The sequence below is a fragment of the Podarcis bocagei genome, assembly GCF_964188305.1.
Source record: "Podarcis bocagei genome assembly, chromosome: 3".
NCBI classification, from domain to species: domain Eukaryota; kingdom Metazoa; phylum Chordata; class Lepidosauria; order Squamata; family Lacertidae; genus Podarcis; species Podarcis bocagei.
Window position 1 is genome coordinate 64,905,998 of NC_138127.1, and position 25,691 is coordinate 64,931,688.

The 25,691-nt window shown below is 41.6% G+C and overlaps 2 protein-coding genes across 7 annotated transcripts in view; one reads left to right on the forward strand and one right to left on the reverse strand.

Annotated features, from left to right (window-relative positions):
* The window catches only part of CHRM3 (cholinergic receptor muscarinic 3), a 228,594-nt gene that overhangs the window by 188,316 nt on the left and 14,587 nt on the right, over window positions 1-25,691 (forward strand). Inside the window, exon 1 of one of the 5 annotated variants that reach the window (XM_081188106.1) lies at window positions 22,506-22,585. The exons of the other annotated variants lie outside the window; for them this stretch is intronic. The gene's annotated coding sequence lies outside the window, so the exon portion shown is untranslated. Of the gene's footprint in view, window positions 1-22,505; window positions 22,586-25,691 lie in introns of those variants that run through there. 5 annotated transcript variants of the gene reach the window in all.
* Window positions 1-25,691, reverse strand: part of LOC308583816 (uncharacterized protein) — an 81,638-nt gene that overhangs the window by 18,877 nt on the left and 37,070 nt on the right. Inside the window, exons 3-5 of one of the 2 annotated variants that reach the window (XR_014006416.1) lie at window positions 7,392-7,480; window positions 4,703-4,779; window positions 2,902-4,473 (exon numbers count right to left, since the gene is read on the reverse strand). Coding sequence is in view for 1 of the 2 variants with exons in the window: in XM_081188162.1 (XP_081044288.1) it covers window positions 4,703-4,779 (77 nt within the window). In the remaining variant the exon portion in view is untranslated. Of the gene's footprint in view, window positions 1-2,901; window positions 4,474-4,702; window positions 4,780-7,391; window positions 7,481-25,691 lie in introns of those variants that run through there. The other variant, XM_081188162.1, reaches the window with a different exon arrangement.

The following is a 25,691-nucleotide window of genomic DNA, read 5'->3' on the forward strand; positions in this document are numbered from 1 at the left end:
CCCTCCCTCACCTATGGATATCTAATGTGACACATCAAGCAGTTCTATTAGGGGTGTTCAACAACCACCAGATTCAGTTCAGACCCCAATTCAGTGATTTGGATTTGAACGCCTGGGCTTGGGATTCAGACTTCAGAGCCTGCATGGTTTGGCTTGTGATTTGAGATAAACTTCAATTTGGGGGGAAACAAAGCTTCCTCTCCCACCATTCACTGTGGATATTATTATTTTTTAAGGCTATAAAAATTTTCTTTCTGACAGGTGCATAAAACTTGTAGGCATTGTAGCCCTTGAGAGTGGAGTAAGCCTGCCACATTACAGGCATTTATGTACAAGGTAACTTTCTTTTTTAATATATTTTTCAAAGGGAACAGGCTATAGGGTGTTTTTTTGGCAGAGTGATATAAAGTGTGCAGGCACCCTTGCGCCATCAGAGGGGGTGAGTTCTGCCAAATTTCATAAGGATAACTCCAGTGGTTTTCACCCAAGAGCAGTCTTTACAGTTTTGAAGTAAACAAAAAAAGAATATTCCCTCGTTATTTATAGGAAATTTGTCTGAAAGTAGCAAACCCAAACCTCTACCTGATTGGGGGCCTGAGCAGCTAACAGCAGCAGCCCTTTGCCCTGAGAGTTGATGACGGTGAAAGATGCCAAATGCCCTTCAGCCTGGGAGATGCTTCTGACGGGTTGCCCATCTGGCTGCTCACCAGCCAGGGGCAATCAGGCTTCTCTGGCAAGGACATTCCACCCAGGAGGACAGTGGCCAAAACCATTTTCCAGCCGCTGCACCCTACTCCTTTCCACACGTCACCTTCTTCAAGCCTTATTTTCTACCAGCAACATTACTGGTCTTCATTTCATTGGGGATCTGGATGAATAAATGGTGCCACCATCACCCTCACACTTGATGTTATTCACTGTGCCTGTACTATAGGTGAATTTTTTCTAGCTCAGTTGGTAGAGCACGATGAGGCTCTTAATTTCAGGGTTGTGGGTTTTAGTTCCACATTGGGCAAAAGATTCCTACAGATTACCCATGTGGTCCCTTCCAAATCTACAACTTTGTGATTTTTAGCTTATTCTCAGCTCTTGTTGACCCCAGGTACTCAACACTACATTATAGAGTTCCAAGTGTCATAGAAACATTCAGACACTTCCATTTTGAAACATTTGGGAAAGCAATCATTCATTGTGTAGTATACTGCAACAGTAAGGATTGGATGCCTAAAGTCATACAGCTGCATGTTCAAAATGTAGGTGAAAGGAATTAATTCAGTGGTCTGTGGCTCTATCCATGTACCTTAAACATTTTTTTTATTTAGATTTTGCATGCTGCTCTCATAAGCATGAATATTTGTTGTATTAATTTTGCTGAAATACAGTTTTGCTCAAGGAGTCAAGTACACTCATATTAGTGAGGATGATATATTTTTGTAGCAGTCTTTAAAATATTATGTGGAGTTCTAACTAGGTGCATGTGCACAGATGCATACACACATACAAAGAGAGACAGAGAGAGAGAGAGAGAGAGAGAGAGAGAGAGAGAGAGAGAGACCAAGTTTCAGAAGGCATTCATCATAAACCCTCACCAAGCCATGAGGGTCCAAATCTATCAACTAAATGAAATTATATTGTAAACCGCCCTGTGATCTTCGGAATAAGGGTGTTATAAAAATGTAATAAACAAAACAAAACAAAAAATAAATAAATAAAATATTGACTGTGACTGAAGAAAACTCATTGGACACAACCAAGATACTGTTGAAAACACCTGTTGAAGTTAATGGGATAAATGTCTTAGTTGAGGTTGTTTTTTTTTAGTGTATGTCATTCCACTAATTTTTGAGAGAGATGTGTGCATTACTGTTGAAAATCATAGAATCATAGAATTGAAGGGACCCCCAAGGGCCATCTAATCTAGCCCCTGCAATGCAGGAATCTCAACTAAATCATACATGACTGATGGCCATCTAACCTGTGCTTAAAAGCCTCCAAGGAAGGAGAGTCTCTCACCTCTTATGGAAGTTTGTTTCACTGTCAAACAGCTCTTACTGCCAGAAAGTTATTCCTAATGTTTAGTCAGAATCTTCTTTCTTGGAATTCCATCCACACAGTAATGGACAAGGAAAGTTAATAAGCAAGCTGTTAATGTGCCAGCACAAAACAAGAGTTATGCTCACACCAATAACTCCATCTTATTTTTTAAGAGAAATTTCTCTTACATTGTTAATACGTTTCTATAGATCTGTTTCTGTGGAACTGACCTGTGGTCTAACTCTTCATATGGTTTGCTTCATCAACTAATAATTCTATAAAAATCTTCCCGGCATGACAAACAGCACTGCCTCAAAATTACAGGACTCAGATACTACAGATATGCATTCATCTATATTATATTTGACCATTAATAGTAGTAATGAATAATAGAATGATGGAGAATCATTAACTGCAACACTTTACTATTTGTTCTCTGGACCTATTCTGCAGTTCCAAATTTCATGAGAGTAACTTCACATCTTACAGTGTTCATGTGATGGTTATAATTATTACTTGATAACTGGAACATCTGAAACTTCTGTCATTTATTTAGCTTTCTTACTCATACGTTGCTTTTTGACTGAATGGTCTTCAGAGCATCTAATGACAGGTGGAATAAAGCACTTGCAATAATTAAAAATCATTACAATCAACAGTGATAAGCATCAAGCAAGCACCATAACAAAAAATAGGTGGGCCGTGTAATGAGTCTGCATGGTTCATTGATGCTTAGCATGTAAGGCAGTTAGCCTTTTATGCCGAATGCTGATAAACTATGAACGGGGATTTTATCCATCATATGACAGCTGCCACTTTTAGTGAAGTCATTTTTATGGTAAAACACACACACAAAAGCCATCAGTTGGTGCTGTGCATTCAATCCCCACCCCCACCCCAGGCAATCACTATGACATGGCAGAGGAATATAACTGTGGATGAAATGTGGTGGGGTTAAATGTCCAAAGTACTTCTAGTTTGTGTAGAATAACAAGTGAATACCACCCACTGTTCCTGTTTTGTTTGAAACAAAGAAAACAATCTGTTTTTGTGTCTCTCTATTAACAGATGTAGGAAGGGCTGGATTTGCAAATACAACAGTTATGACAGATCAGTTTATTGCCAATGGCATGGGAGAGTGGGGCTGTATGTGATGAAGCCACCAACATTTTGTTTTTGTTTTTCTCTTTTAACAGTCATTAAATACACACAAGCCCGTCTGATTTTGCCCTCCCAGAACACACCATTGCTAGAGGCATCAAAGCTGACATTAGTATTCTCTGTGAGACGGATTATTCTGTGTAGCTTTTATACTTACTGGAAGGCCATTACGTAGATGTCTGGGCTGTCATATTCAATTTTGCACAGAACCTTTATGTAAATGGGGGAGGGAATCAATATTTTTTACTATGACCATGAATAGAATGCATAAGCTGAAGTAGGCAATAAACGTAGTCTTTGAGAAAGACATATTGCAAGGGGAATGGGTCTTTCTTTTATTTTAGCATCAGCCTGCCATGCATGCTTCCAGTGTAATTACTATTTGTCATCCTCATCCTCATTAGTTTGCCAGACTTGAAGGAAGCTGTCATGCCTCTTTGAATAGTGGACAGTAATAGAAGGACATTGCTTCCCATACCAGTATCCAGAATTGGTTGGCACTCTTGTTTTAAGCTAAATGGCTGGAAAATAAGGACTTTGTGAAGTGTTATTGATGTGAATAGAAACAATGGAGATGTGCTAGTTATATTTAACACTTGATCTTAAACCAACTTACATACACTTCATTTATTAGCTAACTATAATGTAAAACAGCCTTTTTAAACCTTCAGCCCCAAAGTGGAGAGAATAAATAAACTGCTCTAAAAGCGAACAACAGAGCAATGGCAAATGCCACTCCCTCAGCATATAGGGTAACATTATGGCCCATGGCAGCAGTGGCACCTCCAAGTCATGTAGACATGGAGGTAGCAGATGTAGTGACATAGAGGATATATCTCCAGGACAACCGCCTGCCCTATGTACAGTGCAACACATACACAATGATACTGCTTCATGAGCTCCTGTGACACAGTCAGCAGTGACACAGCTGGCGCACTTCCTCAAGCATCCCTACAAGCAGGGGGTTCAAATCCCTTTATAAGCTCATTGCCCTATACTTAATCACAACACCCAACAGGGAAGAAGGAAAGGTAACTGAACATAGCACCCAAATACCTCCCTTGGCCAGAGGCCTACAGAGAGGATGCACAGGACTCCTTGGGACAAGTGTTGAAGATGTACTGTGTCAAAGAAAGAGTCTTTTGCCGGTCAGGAGCAAGGAGGAACCTGTGTAGAGCAAATAGGTTGGCAAACCTCCAGGGCTCATGGTTGTGGGCCTTCCTCGTGATCTGCAAGGAACTGGGCATGGGGTAGGTCTCATAGCTGTTGGATAGTTGGCTGTGAAGAGCAAAGGGTGGAGACAGAGTGTAATAAGCCATGATCAGCAGCTGGGACACATAGTCCCTAGACCTGGATACACCATGGGTGTTTGTGAGGAAATCCACCGACCTTCATGCATGGAGAGCCTGGAACAAACTGCCACCTGACAATTTCCCCTGCCAGTTTGTTCCAGGCTCTCCATGCGTGAAGGTAGGTGGAGGACTGTAGTGTCTGAGGCCATACTCACCTCTTGCCCTGTAAGGGCTGTAGTGGAACTCTGGGTGCACAGTGGCTGTTTGTTCTCCATGCATGTGCTCTGTGATCCTGCAAGGAAAAAGTGTTCTTCAGTGCGTGGCCAGCAGTGGCAATGGCCTTCACCTAAAGAGAACTTGCATGCATGTGAGAGTGAGTGCTTACCCAGTGCGAGAGACACTACTCTCTTACACTGTGTTAATAGCAAGACAGGACTCTAATAAAATAATAATAATAATAGTAGAACAAACAGGGTGTGATGATAATATACATAATCCATATATAGGAATAAATCACTCTTGAACAAATACAGACACAAAATAAAACAAAATAAATAAACTACAGGTATGTGAATGCAGGGGCGAAGGAAGGCTCTCTGGCACCCGGGGCGGGGTGTCGAGGGGCGGAGCAAACTTCCCGGGGGCGCATGCGCGGCATACGATCCTCTGCTCATGGCTGCAGTGGCGGCGGCATGGTCCTCCACTCGTGGCTGCTGCAGGGTGCCTTCTTGTCACCCCCCCCCCTCAGAGATGGCACCCAGGGTGGACCACCCTCCGCCACTGTGTGAATGTGTGGGTGGTAAGAACTGGAACTATTTATAACACAGACATAATGGCCAACAAGACAGGGTTACAAAACATAGCTGCTGTTATACCAAGGGAACGTAATTTAAGTATTCAAATTCCCTTACTCACTGTATCAGCAATACCTGTTCATATGCCAAGGTGGGTCCTTGGTCACGTTCCTTATTAACAAATGAAATAAAGTCAGAGCAAACAGGTGTGAAGTTGTCGTTTCTCCTTTGGCCCCTAAAGACTATCAGCTATTTAGTTACTTTTTCCAGCAAGACAATTAAAGCAAGTTACAGTATTTATTGCAATGTTTTGAGAGAGAGAGATGGGAGACATTTGTAGCATGCATCCCCTGCACCAGCACTTTCCCTTGGAGAGATCATTATTTGTGCTATTTGATAACGTGGGATAGAATGTAGAAAGGAAAACAAATGTGCATTATAGCCAATATTGGTTTTGCATTTGTGTTTCAGGCTGATTTAAGTCTAAGCAGCCTTCTAAGCCTCACATGTGAAAATGCTTTACTCTTAAGTTACACAAGTGAAAGATGGCATGAAAGAAAACCACCTCCTCATTCATATTTGCCTTCAGGTACTAAAAATCTAATCATTTTAGCATTAGAGTATGTTTGGCAAGCATTACAAATGGTGAGGGTTTTGGTGCCTTATGGGCAGAGCTCAGAATGAGCAGAGGCCACACTGTGGTTCAAATAATATAATTGCAGAACATTATAGTGCAGCTCTAACTCTGACATTTTATTTATTCTCCCCTGGTTCTTTCAGGCTTTAAAGGACAGATCAAAGAAACAGGAAAAAATAATTGAAAAGCATTGCATTTGCTGCAGTGGAATTAACTGCTGAGTTGAAGTATTTGTGACTAATCTTTGTGTGTACACTTAGTAAATTAGTTTAAGAATCCCAATTTTTCTAAATGAAGGAGGAAATAAAATATATAGTTCATAAGGTTTAAAAATAATAATGAGAGTAAATGTTTTGATTCTTTATAGAATCATGAGAAAATGTCGTAATTATTTTATAGGCTTTGAAAAACAGTCACAGCCAAAGAGTATGAAAAACTCATAGAATTGTAGAGTTGTAAGGGACCACAAGGATCAACTAGTTGGCAATGCAGGAACTTTTGGCCAACATGGGGCTTGAACCCACAACCCTGAGATAAAGATTCTTATGTTCTATGACTAAGCTATCTAGTGCTGTGATTCAATAAATATAACAGTCTTTTTCATCTGCTCATCTACCACTTGCTACTCCAATATGGGGAAAATCAGAATTCACTTTAATTGTTCCTAACTCCCCATGAGGTAAAAGGTGTCATTCTACCTTCTGCCCTAAGACAGACCTACAGCACCACCCTATGCAGGTCTACACAGAAGTAAGTCTCACTCAGTTCACTTATTCCCAGGGAAGTGTGCGTATGATTGCTAGTTGACAAGATAAGCATAATAAATGACACCCAGAGTGGGGCCTTCTGAAATGGATAAAGGGTTCTGTGCAAGTCTGTGGTTTAAAAGTATTATTATATTGCTTTATTTTTAATATTTGTCCTTTGCTTATCTCAGTAGTAAATGGTCACAGTTTGTTGAAAACATTAAATATGGAGGTGGGCAACCCCACTTCCATTTTATTTTATTGATGTTTGTTTCTCCTTTCAATTAAATAAAAAGTAAGAGCCCGTGCAGTGCAGATCAATTTTCACTGTATGCTGCAATCATAATAATGGTGTGTGAAAACACAGCTTTTGATCAAACTTGGTTCAAGTATTTTTATGATGACTGAACAACGCCTTTCATGACAAAAGTAATTCCAGGCTTCTGAAAATAAATTGCATAAAGGTAAAAGTACAAAGGCAAATTCGCAGAGTTCAGACTCTCACAAAGCTTTACCGAAGGAAACCAGTCAATAAAAATGCTGCCAATTTTTGTTAAGCCTTCACAAGCTATTTAGGGCCAAGGATGTTTCTTTTTCCTTGTGAATACTTGCAGGAAGTGCCACTTCACAGAAAAGAAAAGAAAAAAACCTTGGAGGAGCAACTGTCTTGATTTGTCTGTTTCCAGAATGCTAATTTCTCATACACTGAACACAATAGAGATCTTACCTTGAGAACAATCATGCTTCCTTTCACCTCCTAATTTTAGTGGTGCATTTCAGAGGCTACAGAATTGCAGGCAACCAGGGGGTGGGGCCCTGCAAATGAGAAGTTAAAACAGAAGTCTCTTCTTTTGCAGGGAAAGAAAACTTTCGAGAAACCAGAGGACAGGTTTTGACAAAGTACTAATGGGAAGTAGGAGACTGGGGTTTGAACCCCAAGGGGAGGAGAAGTGATTGCACTAATAGTGCCCCACTGCAAGCTTCACAAAGCAGTGACAGTAGGCACACTGGATGCATTTGGAATTGGGTATCAGGAGATGTGAGTTCAAGCCCCATCATGGGCAATGGAGCAAAATGGTACCACTCTTCCTTTGCATGCGGCCTATTGAGGAAACAGTTATGCCAGGGGCAAAAGAAAATGAACTCAAACCCACACTGCAAGCACGACAGAGACACCACGAGGCATTTGCCTATCCTGCTTCTTCACTCTCAGTCTCAACACCTAACCATAGGAAAGTGCAGCCTGCAGAAAGAGGTCTGGTCTTGTAGAACATCTCATATTTTATACACAGAGAGGGTCCCAGGTTAAAACCCACAGTATACCTTTACACTAGGAAGGAGGGAAGGGATCCTCCGTACCCAGGCACTCCTGGGCCAATTACAAGGTGTTCTGCATGGGCCAGTAGCCTATTTCCACATTGGGCAAATAGGTCTTTTGGCCAACTTCTCCCTCTGTCAACCAGTGTGAAAAGTCCACCCTCCTACCTTTTTTGCCTGATAAGCCAGCCTTATCAGCTGGCATTCCAGCAGAATGTAGTTCCTCCTTTCTCCCCACCCTCAACAGCATACATGCTGGCAGAAGCAGTCATCCCACTTGTGGACCTCGAGAGGCCTGCTGCCTCTGGACACAGCATTTCTGCTTGAACAGAGAGAGGAGTAGGGACAGCTAGTTCTGGTAATCTGAGGTCTCTACAATACTGCACAGAAAGTTTCAGGCCCCACAGCAAAAAGATAACCAACATTTGTGAGTGTGGGTTTCCTGGAGAACTCTGCCTTTGAGGAAGAAGTCAGGACTTGACAGAACATTCTCAATCCCCTTGATTTTTTACAGATTCTGTGCATGATTGAATCAAGGAAGCTCTTTCACTGATGTATCCTACAGATTTCAAGCTATAAATTAATTTTGCACAGTTTTGTTTCTTACCAGTCAGTATTTTCAACCACCTTGTCTTCCATCTTATTAATATCTTCAAGAAACAGAGTTGTCTGAATCTGTGTTTGCACACATTCATAAAATTTTGTTCCCTTTCTCTACAGTATGGATCAAAAACTGTAGCCCAGGAGTTTTGGATAAAAAGGGAAATTCGTATTATATTAATAGATTCCACCCCTGTTTTATTTTAATAACCCACTTTGTCTCTTCCCCTCTCTTTATTTAAATACCATAGCCCGAGTGTGAAGGACTTTGTGATTCATTTTATTAGAAAAGAAAATTTAATAACTATAAAATGAAGATGTTATTTAACCTGTTCAGAGATCTTGCAAATAGTGGAAACATTTTCTGTTATGGCAGTGCCTTATGATCTTAATGTAAGAGTTTATTAAAATACAATAAGGACTAGTCAGTTTTGTACAAAAGTATTATTTGAGGTTTTCCTTCTCCGATAATGCTTATTTCAAAATAAATACAATACTATTGTGTCTTAATGCCAGGGTTTGGTTTCAAGGATTCTGTGTAGATGCAAAAACATGCATACCCAGAAGCCCCAGGGTGCTCTCACAAGATCTCATGGGGCCACCTGAGTCCCCACATTACAGGGGTCAGCAAACTTTTTCAGTCGGGGGCCGGTCCACTGTCCTCAGACCTTGTGGGGGGCCGGACTATATGGTTTTTTTGGGGGGGGGAATGAATGAATTCCTATGCCCCACAAATAACCCAGAGATGCATTTTAAATAAAACGGCACATTCTACTCATGTAAAAACACCAGGCAGGCCCCACAAATAACCCAGATATGCTTTTTAAATAAAAGGACACATTCTACTCATGTAAAAACACACTGATTCCTGGACCATCCGCGGGCCGGATTTAGAAGGTGATTGGGCCAGATCCAGCCCCCGGGCCTTAGTTTGCCTACCCATGCCCCACAAGATCTCATGGGAGCATCTCAGTCTGTGCATGATTAGAAAACCTTGCTTGCAAAACGAGGTAGTGAGCATAGAAGCTATTTTGTGCTGGAACAATCCAGCACAAAAGGAGTTTTAAAGCTTTCTGCTTTGCTTTCCAAGCAAGGCTTTCTAATTGCACTGGCTGCAGAAGCCCCACAATGCTCTCACTAGTGGGGACGTTCAAGTTCCTGTGAGATCTTGTGGGAGCATCCCAGACCTGGCGTGTAAAGAGTTTATTATTGGATGCTACTCAAGTTCAATTGCCACATCAATCTCAGGCACAGATTAGCCAGCCTTCCAGGCTTCCAGTACTTCAATTAAAGGCCAAGAAAAGACAACATCAAATGCAGAAGTGCAGGTGGCAGAGGAAGGTTCAGAAGAAAGGTAATATCTCAAGTCCCTATTGCTACTAGAAGTTTGGAGATTAAATTTATAGGGATATATATTCGGCCAACAAGAAACCAAGAGGATAGGTCTCATGCGTGCAAGCTTAAGTACACACTTGAACACTCCAACTATACCCCTTGATTAAGTGAAAGGAAGAAAACAAAAACAAAAAACAGTTGGACAGGCAGGATAAATCCCTACAAACACTTAGGGTGAATTTAGGCAAATCTTTACCCATTTTGTTAAGTCAATTGCTTACTATGATTATCTTGCCTGTTCCATTTCACTATGACATGATATTAATTATATTTGAGTCTGTGTAAAAATAAATGTGACAAGAACAAATGATAGGTAATAACAGGAGCCATAAAAAGGTGGTAAGCACACTGTACTCGTCTCATGTACATTGTCATAATGGTTCACAAAGACACAGAAGTCTTGTTGTTTTTTTCCTTTTTACCTCTAGTTGACTTCTAAATTCTTAACCACTATAACTTTTCAAAGCACTGTGTGATTGTCAGATAATCTCATCCAGAGCTGCTTCTTTTTCAGCCAAAACTCGCTGGAACTCAGTTCCAGCACCTCTCAGGTGGGCGCCATTGCCATTCTTAAGACAACGAGGGAGGTGTTCGTGGTGAGAAAAATATCACTGATCTTATCAACACATATTGTGTGTTAAGAAAAGGGCAATGAAATGAGAATTTGGAATCTCTGTTTCTTTATTTTGTTGGTATGCTACCTCGAAGGGCTCAGAGCATCTATTTTGTCCTCGCAACAGCCCTGTGAGATAGGCCAATCCAAGAAATTGTGATGGGCCCAAGGTCACAGAGTAAGATTCATGGTGAAGAGGCATTTGTATCAGGTCTCCCAAGCCTATGTTGCATTAACTTCACCAGCTCCCACAGCCACTATGAAGAGAGACAGCTATTACTTTACCCATACAATGTCCCTGAAAGTGGAAATGATGGGTCACCATGGTCTGCCATTTCCCATTGGCAGATTCAAGGCTTCAATTTGTGCGGTGCAGCAGCAGGCCAGCAGCAGAGTTTCCATGTTGCCCATTTTTATTAAGTAAAATAACAATGAAGAAACTCCACCACCTACTAGCCACTTCAGAGCCCTCTTCTTTGAGCACCGAGTTTCCTAGAATTTTAATGGATGACCAAGTAAATAGGACACCATCCCAGGCACTGCTGGAGATACCAGATGATCCAATATGTAAGACACCTGGTCACACTAAAAGAGACATGAGGCATTCAAATCCAGATTTTCTATTGTGTAGTAGTGACTAAGGCCCAAGACTGACCTTGGGAATGAAAGGAAAGAGGCTGAAGAATCCTCCCCCTTCTCCAAATAGATACTAGGTCAACTAAGTGCAGGGTAGAGAAATAATAATAATAATAATAATAATAATAATAATAATAATAATAATAATAATAATAATATCTTTATTGTCATTGCCCCCTCTCGGGGACAACGAAATTACTTGGCTGCTCCATCCACCCAGGTAGGGCACTCCACACAAAATCAAAACAACTATAAAAACACTAATTAAAACAATACAGTATAATACAGCAAGGAAGATTAGATGACTTTCAAAGTCCAGGCTTCCCATTCAGGGCCGAGATCGCTCTGGAGAAGAAGCTGTTCTTAAGACGGCTCGTTCTTGTCTTCATCGTCCTGTATCTCCGTCCCGACGGCAGGAGCTCGAAGAGACAGTGACCAGGATGCGATGGATCTTTTACTAGTCCAGTGCCTTCCTATGGCACCTTGTGGCATAAATCTGCTCTAAGGTGGAGAGTGGGCAGCCAACAATGCTCTCTGCTGCCTTAACAACCCTGCACAACCCCATCCTGTCCCGGGTAGTACAGCTTCTGTACCACACACATAAGCCATAAATGCTGCTCTCCAGGCATTGTAGTGGCTAATGGATAGGTCTAAGGATTCAGTGACATCTGGAAGCCACAGATTAGCCACCCCTACCTTACAGCTTATGCATTGTAGATGTTTCCTACATGGGCCCATTGAACAGGGGTCTAGCCAGCTGAGTTGCTTGGGTGTTGGCCTCAGCTCGTTTCCATTTATGGAAAGTGGGCAAAAGAGATTTCCCTTGCTAATATTTTCTGAAGGTTGAAAGCTAAAGCTCTCTTCGGTGAAGATTAATAACATTAGTTATTGTGGTTGAAAGGGGTTTCCACTTGACCTGTTCTGAACCTCTGGGGGCTGCACATGGAGAATGCAGACTCGATTGCTGTAGCATGTGGAGTGATCATCTAACAGAAGTAGCTGAACTAAATGCTGGGCTATCACTTTTTATTCAACAAAGACTTGTAAATCAATGAATAAGTTTAAAATGACTTCAGACTATTTGGTGAGGTGGGTGGGTGGGTGTAGTTACATAGTCTCAGGTATTTTTAAAGCAGATTTTGCAAGCAGTTAAGCCAGCACTGACAGCTGAGTAATATCAGTGGAGTCCATATAAAATTGTCCAGGCTTGGGCGTGTTCCATAGCTAAGACAAAAGAACACTGGACTGAAATACCCAATTCATGCACTCATCTAAATGCACACCTGTCATAGACAGGACAGTCTGCTCAGTTCCCTCCACCAGAGTATTTTGTATTGTCGGCAGAATAAAGTTGCCAGCCAATTAATCTTTTTCAGAGGATTTCTAGATGGCCTTTCTCAGACTCAGTCCACACCAGGCTTCCACAAACTCGGCCCTCCAGATGTTTTTTTGCCTACAACTCCCATGATCCCTATCGAGCAGGACCAGTGGTCAGGGATGGTGGGAACTGTAGTCTCAAAACATATGGAAGGCCAAGTTTGAGGAAGCCTGGTCCACACCTATTACTGGTCTGGTTAATGTAAAAAAGGCAGGTAATTCCAAGGACTTCTGAGTAAAACACCAGAAGGAAGGCAAGATATTGAGGGAGGGAGTCATTCACTACAGATCTTAGCATTTATGGTCAAACCACTTGTGAGGTTCTGGTGATAGTGGGTATCAGCCGGAGGCATCTGTTGTTCTGATAATTATGTTTTACTAAAACTGTTAAATTTAAACATTGCATTTAAGATCTGAAATTCTGTGGAAAACCAAAGAGGTGATATTTACTTGATGTCATGCTTTATATAGTTATCAGATGAAAATTAAAATGTCATCAGTGATATTAGGAGGGCCTCTTAAGTGTTTAATGACTGAATTATACAGTAATTTAATCACCCATTCATACCAAGTAAAAACAAGCCTTTGCAGTGAAGTTTAACACTACTTTATAACGTATAAACTTAATACGGAACAAATGTTTAAACCTGTCTTGTAGTATAGAAGTTGAGAACTCAGCCTAATCTAATTAAGGCACAACTGGAACTCAATTAAATCAGGGTTAAACTGGTCATACAAACCGTGGGTTCCGATTCTGCTGTTACAGAATTGTAGAGTTGAATGGGACCCTGAGGGTCCTCTAGTCCAACCCCTTGCAATACAGGAATAACACAACACAGGCAGAAACTTCCAACATCCTGCTTGATTGCATGATTCCGAGTTCAGCTATTGTGAGAGAAGGAGAAAACAACGTTGCCTGATGTTGCCTACAATACATTCTCTTCCACAACAATTTCCCCTTACAGTGGTACCTCAGGTTAAGAACTTAATTCGTTCTGGAGGTCTGTTCTTAACCTGAAACTGTTCTTAACCTGAGGTGCCACTTTAGCTAATGGGGCCTCCCACTACACACTTTACCATAGAGTGTGCATTTTAGGCTGGAGAATGGCACTGTAAAATTTGTGGAAGTGTGATTTCAAAGAATGACTTTGAAATGGGAATGGAACCCAGTTCCTCAATTTCCTCCCTGTCACAGATTTTAATCTTTGAGCTGAAATAGACCCTGTTGGTAAGCATCCCTCACAACTCTTACAAGGGTATTTTCTATAACTGTCCACATTGCCCAGCTAAGTCATTTCAATGGTACTTTCCCTATACTCCCCTAACAGTTGAGCTGATGCTTTAAAGCACGGGGGGGGGGGGCGACCTATAATGCTACAATTGCTCAGCCTCTATGTGGATTTCATATAGCCCTTAAAGTGGGATTTAAGTGATAAGCAGTTGGATCCTGTTCTTGTCTTTGAAAAAGAATATCACTTACATTGTATAAATATCATTCCCACCCCTCATTTTCTGTAAATTGCTCAATCACAGCCATATTTTTTTCAACAGTTGAGCTTTGCCCCAGTTCTCTGCTAGGCGCAGAACAATGTGGTTGACTGAGCGGGAGTATTCTGTTGTCATGCAGTTGTAAATTTGCAGCAATCTGAAAAGATGCTTCCAAAAAGGCAAAGTGCTCCCTTGAGCTGTAAATTTAGTATTATAATCTACTATAGGATTTGAGAAGTCCTGATAAAAAGGATACTACTATACTACTATACTATACTACTATACTAAAGGATAGATACTACTTAAAAGGATAGATACTATGACAATATTTTATGTGCATATCTCATAGACCACCTTAATTGCTGCCAGGCAATTTCAGAATTCAATGTGAATTTTTCATAAACCTCCAGAATGATCAGATAGTTTGTTGATAATGCAAGGTTTATAACAGGAGTGTATCTATTGATCCTATCTACTGAACAGATGCCAGGCATAAAATATTTCAATGACAATAGAATATACTCCTAGTAAATATATTCTAGGGGTTATGTCAGCTCTGTATGGGACTGAATAACATTCAGAGTTATTCTCCCTGAATCAAAGTGCAATGTCAAAAGATCCCCACAAAGTTTCATGTTTTACTCTGTTGTTTATCCTCTTTTCTGTACTTTATAGCTGTATTTCTTCCTCTCTCTCTCTACTCCCATTGTGTCTGCATAGCCCAGGGACAGGATGGTTTAGGCTCCTCAGAGATGTGCTATGATCTATCTACACTTTTTTTAAAAAGATAAAGTCAACATACTTAGACTTGGACACTATAAAGTCAATATACTTGGATACTAGTTATTTCAGAACCAGACCTGGTGAGCGCAAGAGCCCCTATTCAGTTTTCTATGGTTACACATTAGCTGCAAATGTGGATGAGATCCTTGCAGAGCTTTGGCATGTTATACCATATTGACTTCATTGCAGTCTGTATGGGTATGGGGATTCAGCCTCCGTAATAGAAGTAGTATTTGTCTTAATGTAGTTCAGCAATCTGCTCCTTAATGTTATAATTTGCTTATTTTTGTTTTCCTTACTGCCAGCTTTCATTTCTTTTCCTATAGTATGTGCAATAATGTTTCTGCATCTTATTGCTTTTTAAGTGAATTTATTGCCTTTTTAGAGCTCTGTTCTTGGTATGCATGCTATGGAGAGATGTGTAAATAGAAATGTTTAATCTCTCAAAATTGGATTCAGAATTAGTTCCATTGGATTCAAATGATTGAATCCATCATCTGAATTATAAAATTACAGGAACAGTTTAAAAATGATTTATTGCTCTGGTTATAGAGCTGAGTTCCTTGCTTCCTGACAAGTATCTTTCAAAACATTCAATAGCTAGAGTTTATTTTATGGGTTTAGCTCCCCACTCCCCACAGAGATGCTCCTAGAGGTATTGCAGAAATCAGTGTGACTTCTCATGCACACCAGCATATTCTGGAGCTCACATATGTCTGGTTATATACACAACATTTAGCTATATAAATGTCATTTTCGCCTCTGCAAGCGATCACTCATGCACATAGACTCACACAGCATCTTCACCTTTGTCCTCTCCCCCTTCTGAAATATTTAGCTGTGCAGACCATATTCAGCACAGTTGATGCTGTCTAGGTTACAAATAAGGGACGCAGGTGACGCTGTGGGTAAAACCTCAGTGCCTAGGACTTGCTGATCATATGGTCGGCGGTTCGAATCCCTGCGGCGGGGTGAGCTCCCGTCTTTCGGTCCCAGCTCCTGCCCACCTAGCAGTTCGAAAGCACTTCTAAGTGCAAGTAGATAAATAGGTACCGCTTTATAGTGGGAAGGTAAACGGGGTTTCTGTGTGCTGCGCTGGTGCTGGCTCACCAGAGCAGCTTCGTCACGCTGCCCACATGACCCAGAAGTGTCTCCGGACAGCGCTGGCCCCCGGCCTCTTAAGTGAGATAAGCGCACAACCCTAGAGTCGGACACGACTGGCCCGTACGGGCAGGGGTACCTTTACCTTTACCCTTTAGGTTACAAATACGATTCATTTTTCAATATTTGGAAGCATCCCTTTTTTCTGTTTTAGCCTGGGGGAGCAACCACCATGTTCAAAGCTACAGGGAATTTTTAAGGAGCCCCCCCCCAGGAAATATTGGTAAATACATTTTGGAGAAACATCATGTAATGAGGCCTTCACAAAGATCCCAGCTTACCTATGGTCATAGTCTGTAGCATACTTAGCACATTTGTTAGCATAACTGTAGTAGCATAAAATCATTGTTCTGCCTATTAGTCAGAACTGTGGATGATAGAAAGAGTAAAGATATATATAAAAAAATCCTGTCCTTTTTTGGCACCTTCTGTTTCTTTCCAAAACTTAGCTTTCAAGCTTTGATGATACTAGCTGAAAACTCATATATGTTGTACTGTTAAGTATTAGAATAGTTATAATGGTGACTATCAGTGGAGGCTGGTGCTCTTCAGAAGTATTGGCTCAACATGTCCCATCCACTGTGCCAAGCCACCATGACCAATGGAACATGCAATGCCCACGGGTCAGCAAGACAGAACTTGGTGGAAGCTGATGGGTTTTGAATGGATTTGCAAGTCATCACACTACACTGTCCAGACATGTCATCAGCCCTCAGGTTCAACACAACTGTGTTACCATTTCCAAAACACTGCATAGGGCAGGATATCTTAAGAAAGTAAGTTCAGCCACAGACCACATGATATGATCATACACAATATGGTCAATAAATTACGGTATTTGCAGAGAATATTTTCTAGAAAACACTGAGCAGAGCCTGAAAGACGACAACATGGAAAGACCAAACTCATATAAAAAACATCACATAAATCCCCTGCTCTATTTTTATACCAAATGCTGAAGTGAAGTGTTGTTGCCCTCATGCCCTGTTTGTGAGTTTCCTAAAGCTTTTAGCTTGTTCCATAAACAAATGGAACACTGCTTGACTAGATGAGTCTTGTCTAATACTACAAACCGAACACAAGGCAGAAATAGGATCCGAGCCCCCAAATGCTCCTTTGACCCGAGAGATGTTGCGCAACACAACCGCAGGCCCACAAGTAGCCTGCCTGGGAAATTGAATGTAGGGCAGAGGAGAGATCTGAGCATCGGAACACTAAAGTGTTCCTGCAACAAAATAACCATTTCACAGAAGGAATGCCAATTAATTACCCACCCAGGTCTTGCTGCATCATATCCATTTCCCTTCATCTAGTAGACTAATTAATAACCCACCCATATACCAAAATAATATCCTCTTCAATCAATGACACATGTTTAGTGTCCTGCAATCTCCGTAAGGGTGGGCAAGAGGAATCCTATGAGCATGTAACTACTCTGCAAGTTGGGAACACTGATTTAAACCAGTGTGCCAAAATAATGGGGGCAGTGGTGTTCTGTTGTTTTTAAATCAAACTGGTTGGTGGGGTTTTAATAACACCTGCTTTGCCTTTTGAAGAACGGTAGGTGTTGACAAACTCCTTGGCCTGAATGATAAGCCACTCTGGTGACAATAGATTAATTTTAGCTGACCTGGAAAATGGCCAAGAGACTAATGCCACAGCTTATATAAGGTATGCAAAATACTGCAAGTGTTTGCATGGGATCCCCCCTTGAGCTAATGTTCAATTCAGATACCTGTTCTAGAATCGAATGTAGAAATCATTATTTCATCTCATGATCAAACATTAAGTGACCCACTCTTTTATGTTATTGAATGTTTTTGCTCCCTATTCTTCTTGGCCATAACTAGAGGGGACTCTGGAAGTTAAATTTGACCAGCCAGCCTTATACCATCAACTGCAATTTCTCAATTTCTTGTTGGCTGAGTAGCAGCTCTTGATCTTTGCACTGCTATTTCAGTGAAAGGAGATAAAGGTCAGTGAATGCCATTGATTTTCTCTGACAGGTGCAGCACTGTGGTACTCGAGAAGCTGTTTTTACAGATAAGAATCTGCAGTGGGCTAGAGGATTCTGATCTCAGAAAACATTGAAGAGGGGTTCCACAAATGAAAGGGAAAGAAACATTTTAAACCACTTTCAACAATAAAATGTTCAGTTCCATCCTTGGGTTTTATTCAAATTCACATGCACAGCCCTGTTTTTCATGAGTTGATTTCAATTTTTAGTGATTGTGAGACATTTTCATCTTATGTGAGCTCTCCACAGTAGGGTGGTTTTTTTTTCAAAAACAGAAAAAAGTACTCCTGCAGTAGAAAGGTTAGCAAGAGAACTTCTAAGTACATTACTGCATCATTCAAAACCTTTTTAATTCAAAGCCTCAGATTTATACAGTTGCAAAACAAAAGATACTGGGACCATGCTAGACATCCTTTTTATTCATGTTGCTATTGGGGCAGTCATACTTCCTTTCTAATCAGTGCATATCCCATAACCTTCTACTCAAATCCTATAGTTAGTTACACCATAAATGTTCTGGTTTCTTTTTGTTCCACTTTTGTTGCACTATAGCCCTTCCAAACAACATTATTGTGTCAGCATCAGGGAAGCATTGCAGAACAAACTAAAGGAGAAAAATCTACCACTGATGCATTATTATTGTGTCAATGTCTCTCTCTCCCCCCCCCCCAATTATTTGCCATTAGGCATGTGCTATCATTGTCAAATATCTATAAACCTTGAGTTGGAGCCAAGAGTTCTGTGAACAGAGTTACTTTCATACAATGGTGCATTTGCCTCCGCTCCCACTTCTCCTTGTACCCTCAAGTTTGCTTTAGAGGGTTGGGAGATCCTCCAGGACAGCATAGGAAGCAGCGAGGGAGTGGAAGGTGGAATAGTCAAATTGCCTTCCCCCCACTTCCATTCATGGAAGTCTCTGCTGAATCCATACCCCTTCAATGAACAGAATGACACCTTCCATTCACAGAAGGGAACCTTTGCATCCAACCCAAAGTCTTTATAAATATGTGTTGTCTCTGTAAGTATTCCGCAGCAATTAGAGTACACTGCTAAGGAGAAACAGATGGTGGGGACACAACACTTATATTGTGGAAAAGAACGATGCATTATCTAAGCAAAATCATTTCTTCTATTTTTGGAACACTAATAAGTGAAGCTTTATCTGGGTTATGCTGTTATTTTAGCAGGCAACAGAAGTGCCAAAATGGTAGATGGCAGCCAAATGAATAACCCTTCACAAAAATATGCTATTGCAAGTAGAATGTTTCAGTTATCCTCAAGTTATGGCAATTTGGGTCCAGATTTAGAATATAATAATTCTTACACACTATAGTAAGTGTGATCCCCAGAGATGGCTTGTTTTCTAAACAATGTTAACATTCATGGGAGCAATGCAAAATTTTGACCACCACCTCCTTCTCCTCTGGATTTAATGGCATGCCAAGATCAAGATGCTGTCATCTACTAGCAACCATATGATCACACTTCACTCAAAGCCTTCCATAGAGCCTCAGATATTTCACAAGCTGCCATTAAATCTCCAGCACCAAGCCCCAGAAATTCTTGTCCTGAAGGCCAGCCCCCACAGACAAATTTGTAAGACCCAAAATCAGTAAACCTATAAAAGGAGAAGCTCTCTGGGTTCCATATACCACAAACCAAACAATATAACATTAGCAATCATTTTGTCTACCCCATGATACCCAGAGGCAATCCTCCTAAGCTTGCACAAACCACTTAGAACCAACTAACTTGACTCTGACATCCTTTCAGTTTAAACATTCAGAATAATTCCAACGGTGGACAAAAGGAGAACACCATTCTAATCCACAGGACACACCTCCTACTGCCCTTGCAATTCAGCCAGCATGGTCTGTTTAACCCAACTTTTAACATCTGAAAAGGACAGTGGCAACACATGATCAGTGTCTCTGTTCCAAAGCCTGCCTAGCTGTCTGGTCAGACACCTTGTTCCCCCCCCAAAAGCCCACTTGAGCTGGAACCCAACTTAACTGAACCAAAAGATCAATTAGCTGCAATCCAGTATTCAAAAGCCTTATTTCATACACCAGATTACATTTACATTCTATGTCTACACTCTGATAGAGAGTCTGGGAGCACTACTGCCCTGTCAGGGTTCACATCCCTAACACACTCCAATGCCATAGGCATAAATTCAGCAGTCACTATTGAAACCCAAGCATTCATTAGGCCTTTGGGACCCCAAATGCTGTAATGCAAAAGATTGCACCCACATGGCTGCCCTGTAGTTCCCGGGATCCTTCTGTGTAAATTTCACATCATTGGTACCATTTAGAAAAAATCCACTTCACTGCTCAATGTTGAGATATGTCTGATCCAAGCTGACTTTTCATAGTTCTGCCACAACTCAAATCAATCAGAGGAGGTATCCACAGCCATTCATAAGGCCAGCAAGCCAATAGTCAATGGATACTCAAATCTTGCAGCACATTGGGCCTCAGCCAAGCCTGAATCATGACCACACATGGAGCATGCTTAACTTCTCAGGAAGCAGCAAACTCCATTTCACTTGGATGAGGTACTCTAATCCTGTTGTTGCTGTCGAAGAGTGTCCCATTGTCCAGGTGTGCTCACAAGGGCTTCCTCCCCTGCAGAGCTCTGCACTGTGGAAGGTCGGTCAGACATTGAAGAGAATGAGGCAGCCACTGTAGGGGCAAAGATCTATGTGCACACTGGAGTCCAAAGGGTTTTGGCTGCTGCTCCAAGTGAGCTCTATGGTAGCAAAACAAGGTTTGTATGTATGAAGCTATTACAGGAATCCCCCCCTGCTTAAAAATTATGGTGTGTATTCAGTTTGTAACATTTCCTACCATATTATCTGAAAGAGTGATTACACTATGAAATGAAAAGAGGGCTGTTAGCAAGAAGTGAGTCTCAAGGTGAAATGCATTCACCCATTTCTCTCTATGGAGTGGTGATTCTCAATCAAGGGTAGTCATAACTTTTAATATTCCCTTTCTACCTGCTCTGTTCTCATAAGGTCACTGAAGTCTGAAACTGAACCGGATGGTTTCTGCTGACACTTTGCATTGGCAAAGTTGTTTCCTCTGTTTCATTAATGAAGCTCTTTTTGTTCCTTCTGTCTGATGCAATTTGCCTCCACCTTGGCAGTGAAAGCTGCTACCTCCTGTGCGTAAATGCATGATAAAGGACAGGTGAAAGGCGGGGAGATAGAAGAGTCATCAAAAGGCTCTTCCTTGAACTGTTTGAGCTTTGATATTTCACAGCTGCAGGAGGTTTCTTCCACGGATATGTAGCAGCATAGTGTTGATGTCTATGTAAATTTTTAATAGTTGTGTTTTATTATTTGTAGATACAAGTAAAATCTGCTGCATAATGTTGCAGTATATCCCTACCCTTAACAGGAGTATTCTGGGGATCTAGGCAGCCTGGAATAAGAGCTTTGTACTGCAATTCAGACCGCTCACCTAGGGAAGGGAGATTAAGCAAAGGGAAGCGATGGATACATCTCCCTTCCCACCTTCATTGTCCAATTGTTTTGGCGCTAGAAGACTGCCAGTCCCAAACTAGCATTTTATAGAAGGGGGCACACTGTTCTGGAGAGTAGGAAGGGAAGAAAAGTATCTTCTCCTTCCTTCTGCAATGTAATTATATAGTGCAGGGGAAAGTGCTTTAAGCTCACAGTATGCATCCTCCCAGGCTGACCCCCACCAACTTATTGTAAGTGGTCAGAGACTTGAGAGGGAGAATCCTTTCTCTTCCCCTGTCCTCCATCTTCCTCCTTCTGTCCCAACTGACACCCAAGCATTCTAGGTATCATCTGCTCTCAACCATAGTTCTACACATTCTACCTGATTTCTAGTTTCTACAGCGCCCCCTGCCCTGTCTAAATTATGTACTTCTTGGAAGCTCACAGGTTCTTTTCAGGCAGGTTTGGTATAAACAGTATTATAAAAACAGCAATCCATTACTCAGATTGGCTGTCGTTCTCCTAATGTAAGCCTCGAGTTGTCCCTGTTTGAATGCTCCTTCTCTTTAGTAACTGTGTTGTAACCTGAAAGCCTCACATCATTTACATTCAGACCGCTACCAAATTTATGAGATTACACCAGAGTATGAATTTTACCTGAAGTGGAATTTCAGGTCAAGCCTAGAAGTTCCTGTTTAGGGGAAGCATCTATTGAATGTTGAGGGAAGCAAATCACACTGGGATGAGGGAAAAAATGTTTCAAAAAAGCTTAGAGAAACTTTTGTCCCATCCCATCCCCCCGCCCCAGCTCTGTCTAAAGCAAAATGTTAAGGGGAATTTAGTCTAAGAGAAATACTTGGAAAATTGAAGCAAATCTAGGACCAATTCTCAAGGGTGGTGGTGGTGGTGTGTGTGTTCCTGTTTCATGCATCTCTGAGGCCTATCCTTCACATGAACAGCAGATAAGGTGGTAAAACTGTCTCTGCAGCTGGAGTCCAGAGTTCTCCTCCATATCTTAAGCAAGCAAGCAAATGTAAATCCTTGAACACTGACAACTGGCAAGTTAAGTGGGAATTGATTCTTTTAACTTTCTTACTGGCATCTAGTTTTCTGTGTGCAGGGGTTTTATGTTTTGTTTGTTTTGAAGATTGAGCTGCATTCAATCATGTGAGACCCCACATGGCATGTGAAGTGATTCAACTGAGACCACATGTTTATCTTCTAGTGATATATATATATGGCTTAACTTGCCCATGAGGGTAACTTCTGAAGTGATGTTATGAGGCAAATGTGGGAAACGTCCAATGAATTTTTGATGCAAGTAAAGATGGAGCAAGTTCTTATAAGAGTGAGTGGTATTTTGTATTTCAGGATAATATTTAGAACTGGGCACCATTTCTTAGAACACTGAATTCCTCCCAATGTATTAAACGAAAGCTTTCTAACACCATCTCATTATACGGTAGCTAGGCATGTTTTACTTTGTATTTTGCACAAGAACGGAAGGAGCTTAAAAATTATGCTCTGTAGGGAAAATCCAGTTCTATACATTTAAAGTTTGAATGCCATTACTCAGCACCACTCTCATCATGAGCTGACTAGACCAGTATAGTCCTCCCCCCGCCCCAACAGAAATTCCATTACTGCATGAAATAGCAAAGTTTCATGCCTGAACAATGGAGAACTTTAAGAAGATAGACTTTTAAAAAAGCTTCCAAGGGAAATGAGCTTATTTTTCAGTTATTGGAATTCTGTACATAATAATGATATTCTGGCTTTTAATGGCTTGTTATCTGACCTCTAATTATCATGCAGATCTTTATAACAACACAATTTCCATTAAAAATAAACAAAGAAGTTGGGGTAATTTGTGTCTCCTCATAGATAAAAGCCTCAAAGTTTTGGGATATTCTGACTATTACCTTTGGCTCAGTTTCAAGCACTGTATCGTTTTTGAAGGGACGCGGGTGGCACTGTGGGTTAAAGCCTCAGCACCTAGGACTTGCCGTTCGAAAGGTTGGCGGTTCGAATCCCCGTGGCAGGGTGCGCTCCCGTCGTTCGGTCCCAGCGCCTGCCAACCTAGCAGTTCAAAAGCACCTTCGGGTGCAAGTAGATAAATAGGGACCGCTTACCAGCGGGAAGGTAAACGGCGTTCCGTGTGCTGTGCTGGCTCGCCAGATGACGCTGCGCTGGCCACGTGACCCGGAAGTGTCTGCGGACAGCGCTGGCTCCCGGCCTATAGAGTGAGATGAGCGCACAACCCTAGAGTCTGGCAAGACTGGCCCGTACGGGCAAGGGTATCTTTACCTTTACCTTTATCGTTTTTGAAAGAAATGTTTCTGTGCACTTATAGCCATCAATATTACTGTTGTGAAGTCCTTATCCTATCACTTCTAGCTACCCCAAATAGTTAGCAATGTCCTTGTTCTGCAGTGGCTGTAGGCCAAGAGGAAAGAAACTAAAGAGTTATGACTACTTTAAGCTAATGGAAATTATCTGTTAGCTGAGTGGTATTGCTGCTGCTTTTACATCCAAGAGGCCTTGTTTGGTCCCAGCAGAGAGAGATTCCTTACATATTCTCTCTCCCTTCAGTGCTGAATGTTCAGATACTTGGAAAGAAGTATCAGGTGGCATTCTCATTTTTTCCTCCCTCTGTGTATCTTTTTTTAAACCAAGCTGTATCTATTTGGACCTTTTAACATAGGTCATTTCTTCCAGTGTATTCATCAACCTGTTCCCCTTTATCTGCTTCTTTTCTTTTCCTGTCCGATTTTGTATAGATATATATTTTTTTCAAACCATGGTTAGGTTTATAAGAGGTTTTAAAATAATTTTGCCTCTTGACATATTGATATTTCTTATTTCTATGCTGATTACTCTTTTTCTTATTGACAAGAAACCATACTCACCCACCCTATGTGCTGCAGCAGTATTGATAACGGTAGTTACATTGAGTCCCAGTACACAGCAATTCCAACATTAGAGTTATTCTCCTAATTCATGCAGAATTAACTCAGTTTGGGGGACAATAATGGAATGGAACAATTTGGTTATCCTTAGCCTAGGCTGAGGATGATCATTGCTAGCCTGACTCTATGCTAGCAAAGATTTGTTTCATTCTTCAATTTGATGCATAGCAAAAGTGTTGGGTTTCTGTGCTCAAGTGGATTAAAATAAAGAGCAGTAGAAGTCACTGAGGTGGGATGTTAACATAGCCTCCAGCTGCATTGTGCTGACCAATGGGAGTTGAAGGGTGCTGCAGTGCAAACACACTGGTGGACCTCTGCATTGGCTATGCCAGTGCATTTGCACCACACCAACCTTGCCCCTCCACTTCTGCCTTCCAGTATGAAGCAGCAGCAGCAGCAGCAGCACTGTTGCACTGACTGCTAATGATAGAAGATCTTCCACCTTGCCCTACCCAATGTCATAAGGCAGTGGTTTTCAACCAATGTTTCATGGCACACTGGGGTGCCTTGAATGATAGTCAGGGGTGCTGCGGGCAACACTGGCCTCTGTCCCTCTTTCCTTCCCTCCCTCCTCTGATGCCCTCTTGCATCTCTGCCTCCTAAATACTTGCATGGCTATGGGTTGCAGCAGCCCTGGCTACTAGCTCTGCAAGCGAATGGTGCCTTTGGGACTGGTCAGGGGTGCTGGTTGCCAGGAGCTGAGGCAAGCAAGCTGGCAAGCCCTTGCTGTTGGGAATGGACAGACAAGTCGCAGGTCCCTGTGGGGCAATGTGAGGTGACACCTCTCTTTGGAGCAGGGAGGGGGCAGCTCAGAGACCAGGGGTGACAGCAGCTGCTGCCCAGAAGACTCCCAAGGAGATGGGAGAGGAGAGGAGGCTGAGGGAACACTCCACAAGGGAGGGTGTTCGAAGAAGGGTGAGAGGCTGCCAGCTGTGCAGGCAAGGGGTGACATAACTGGGCTCCTGAGCTCCACAGGGGTGCCACAGAAAGAATGCAGTTGGTCAAGGGAGCTGTAGACTCAAAAAGGTTGAAAACCTCTGTCACAAGGGATTCTTTTATTGTCTAATTTCACTTTCACATATCACCCAAAAATGTGGTTTCAGAATGGGGGGAAATTAGACTTCCCCACAAGCACTGAATTGCCATAAGCACCAAATATTATTTTTATTTATTTATTTATTAATTAATTATTATTATTA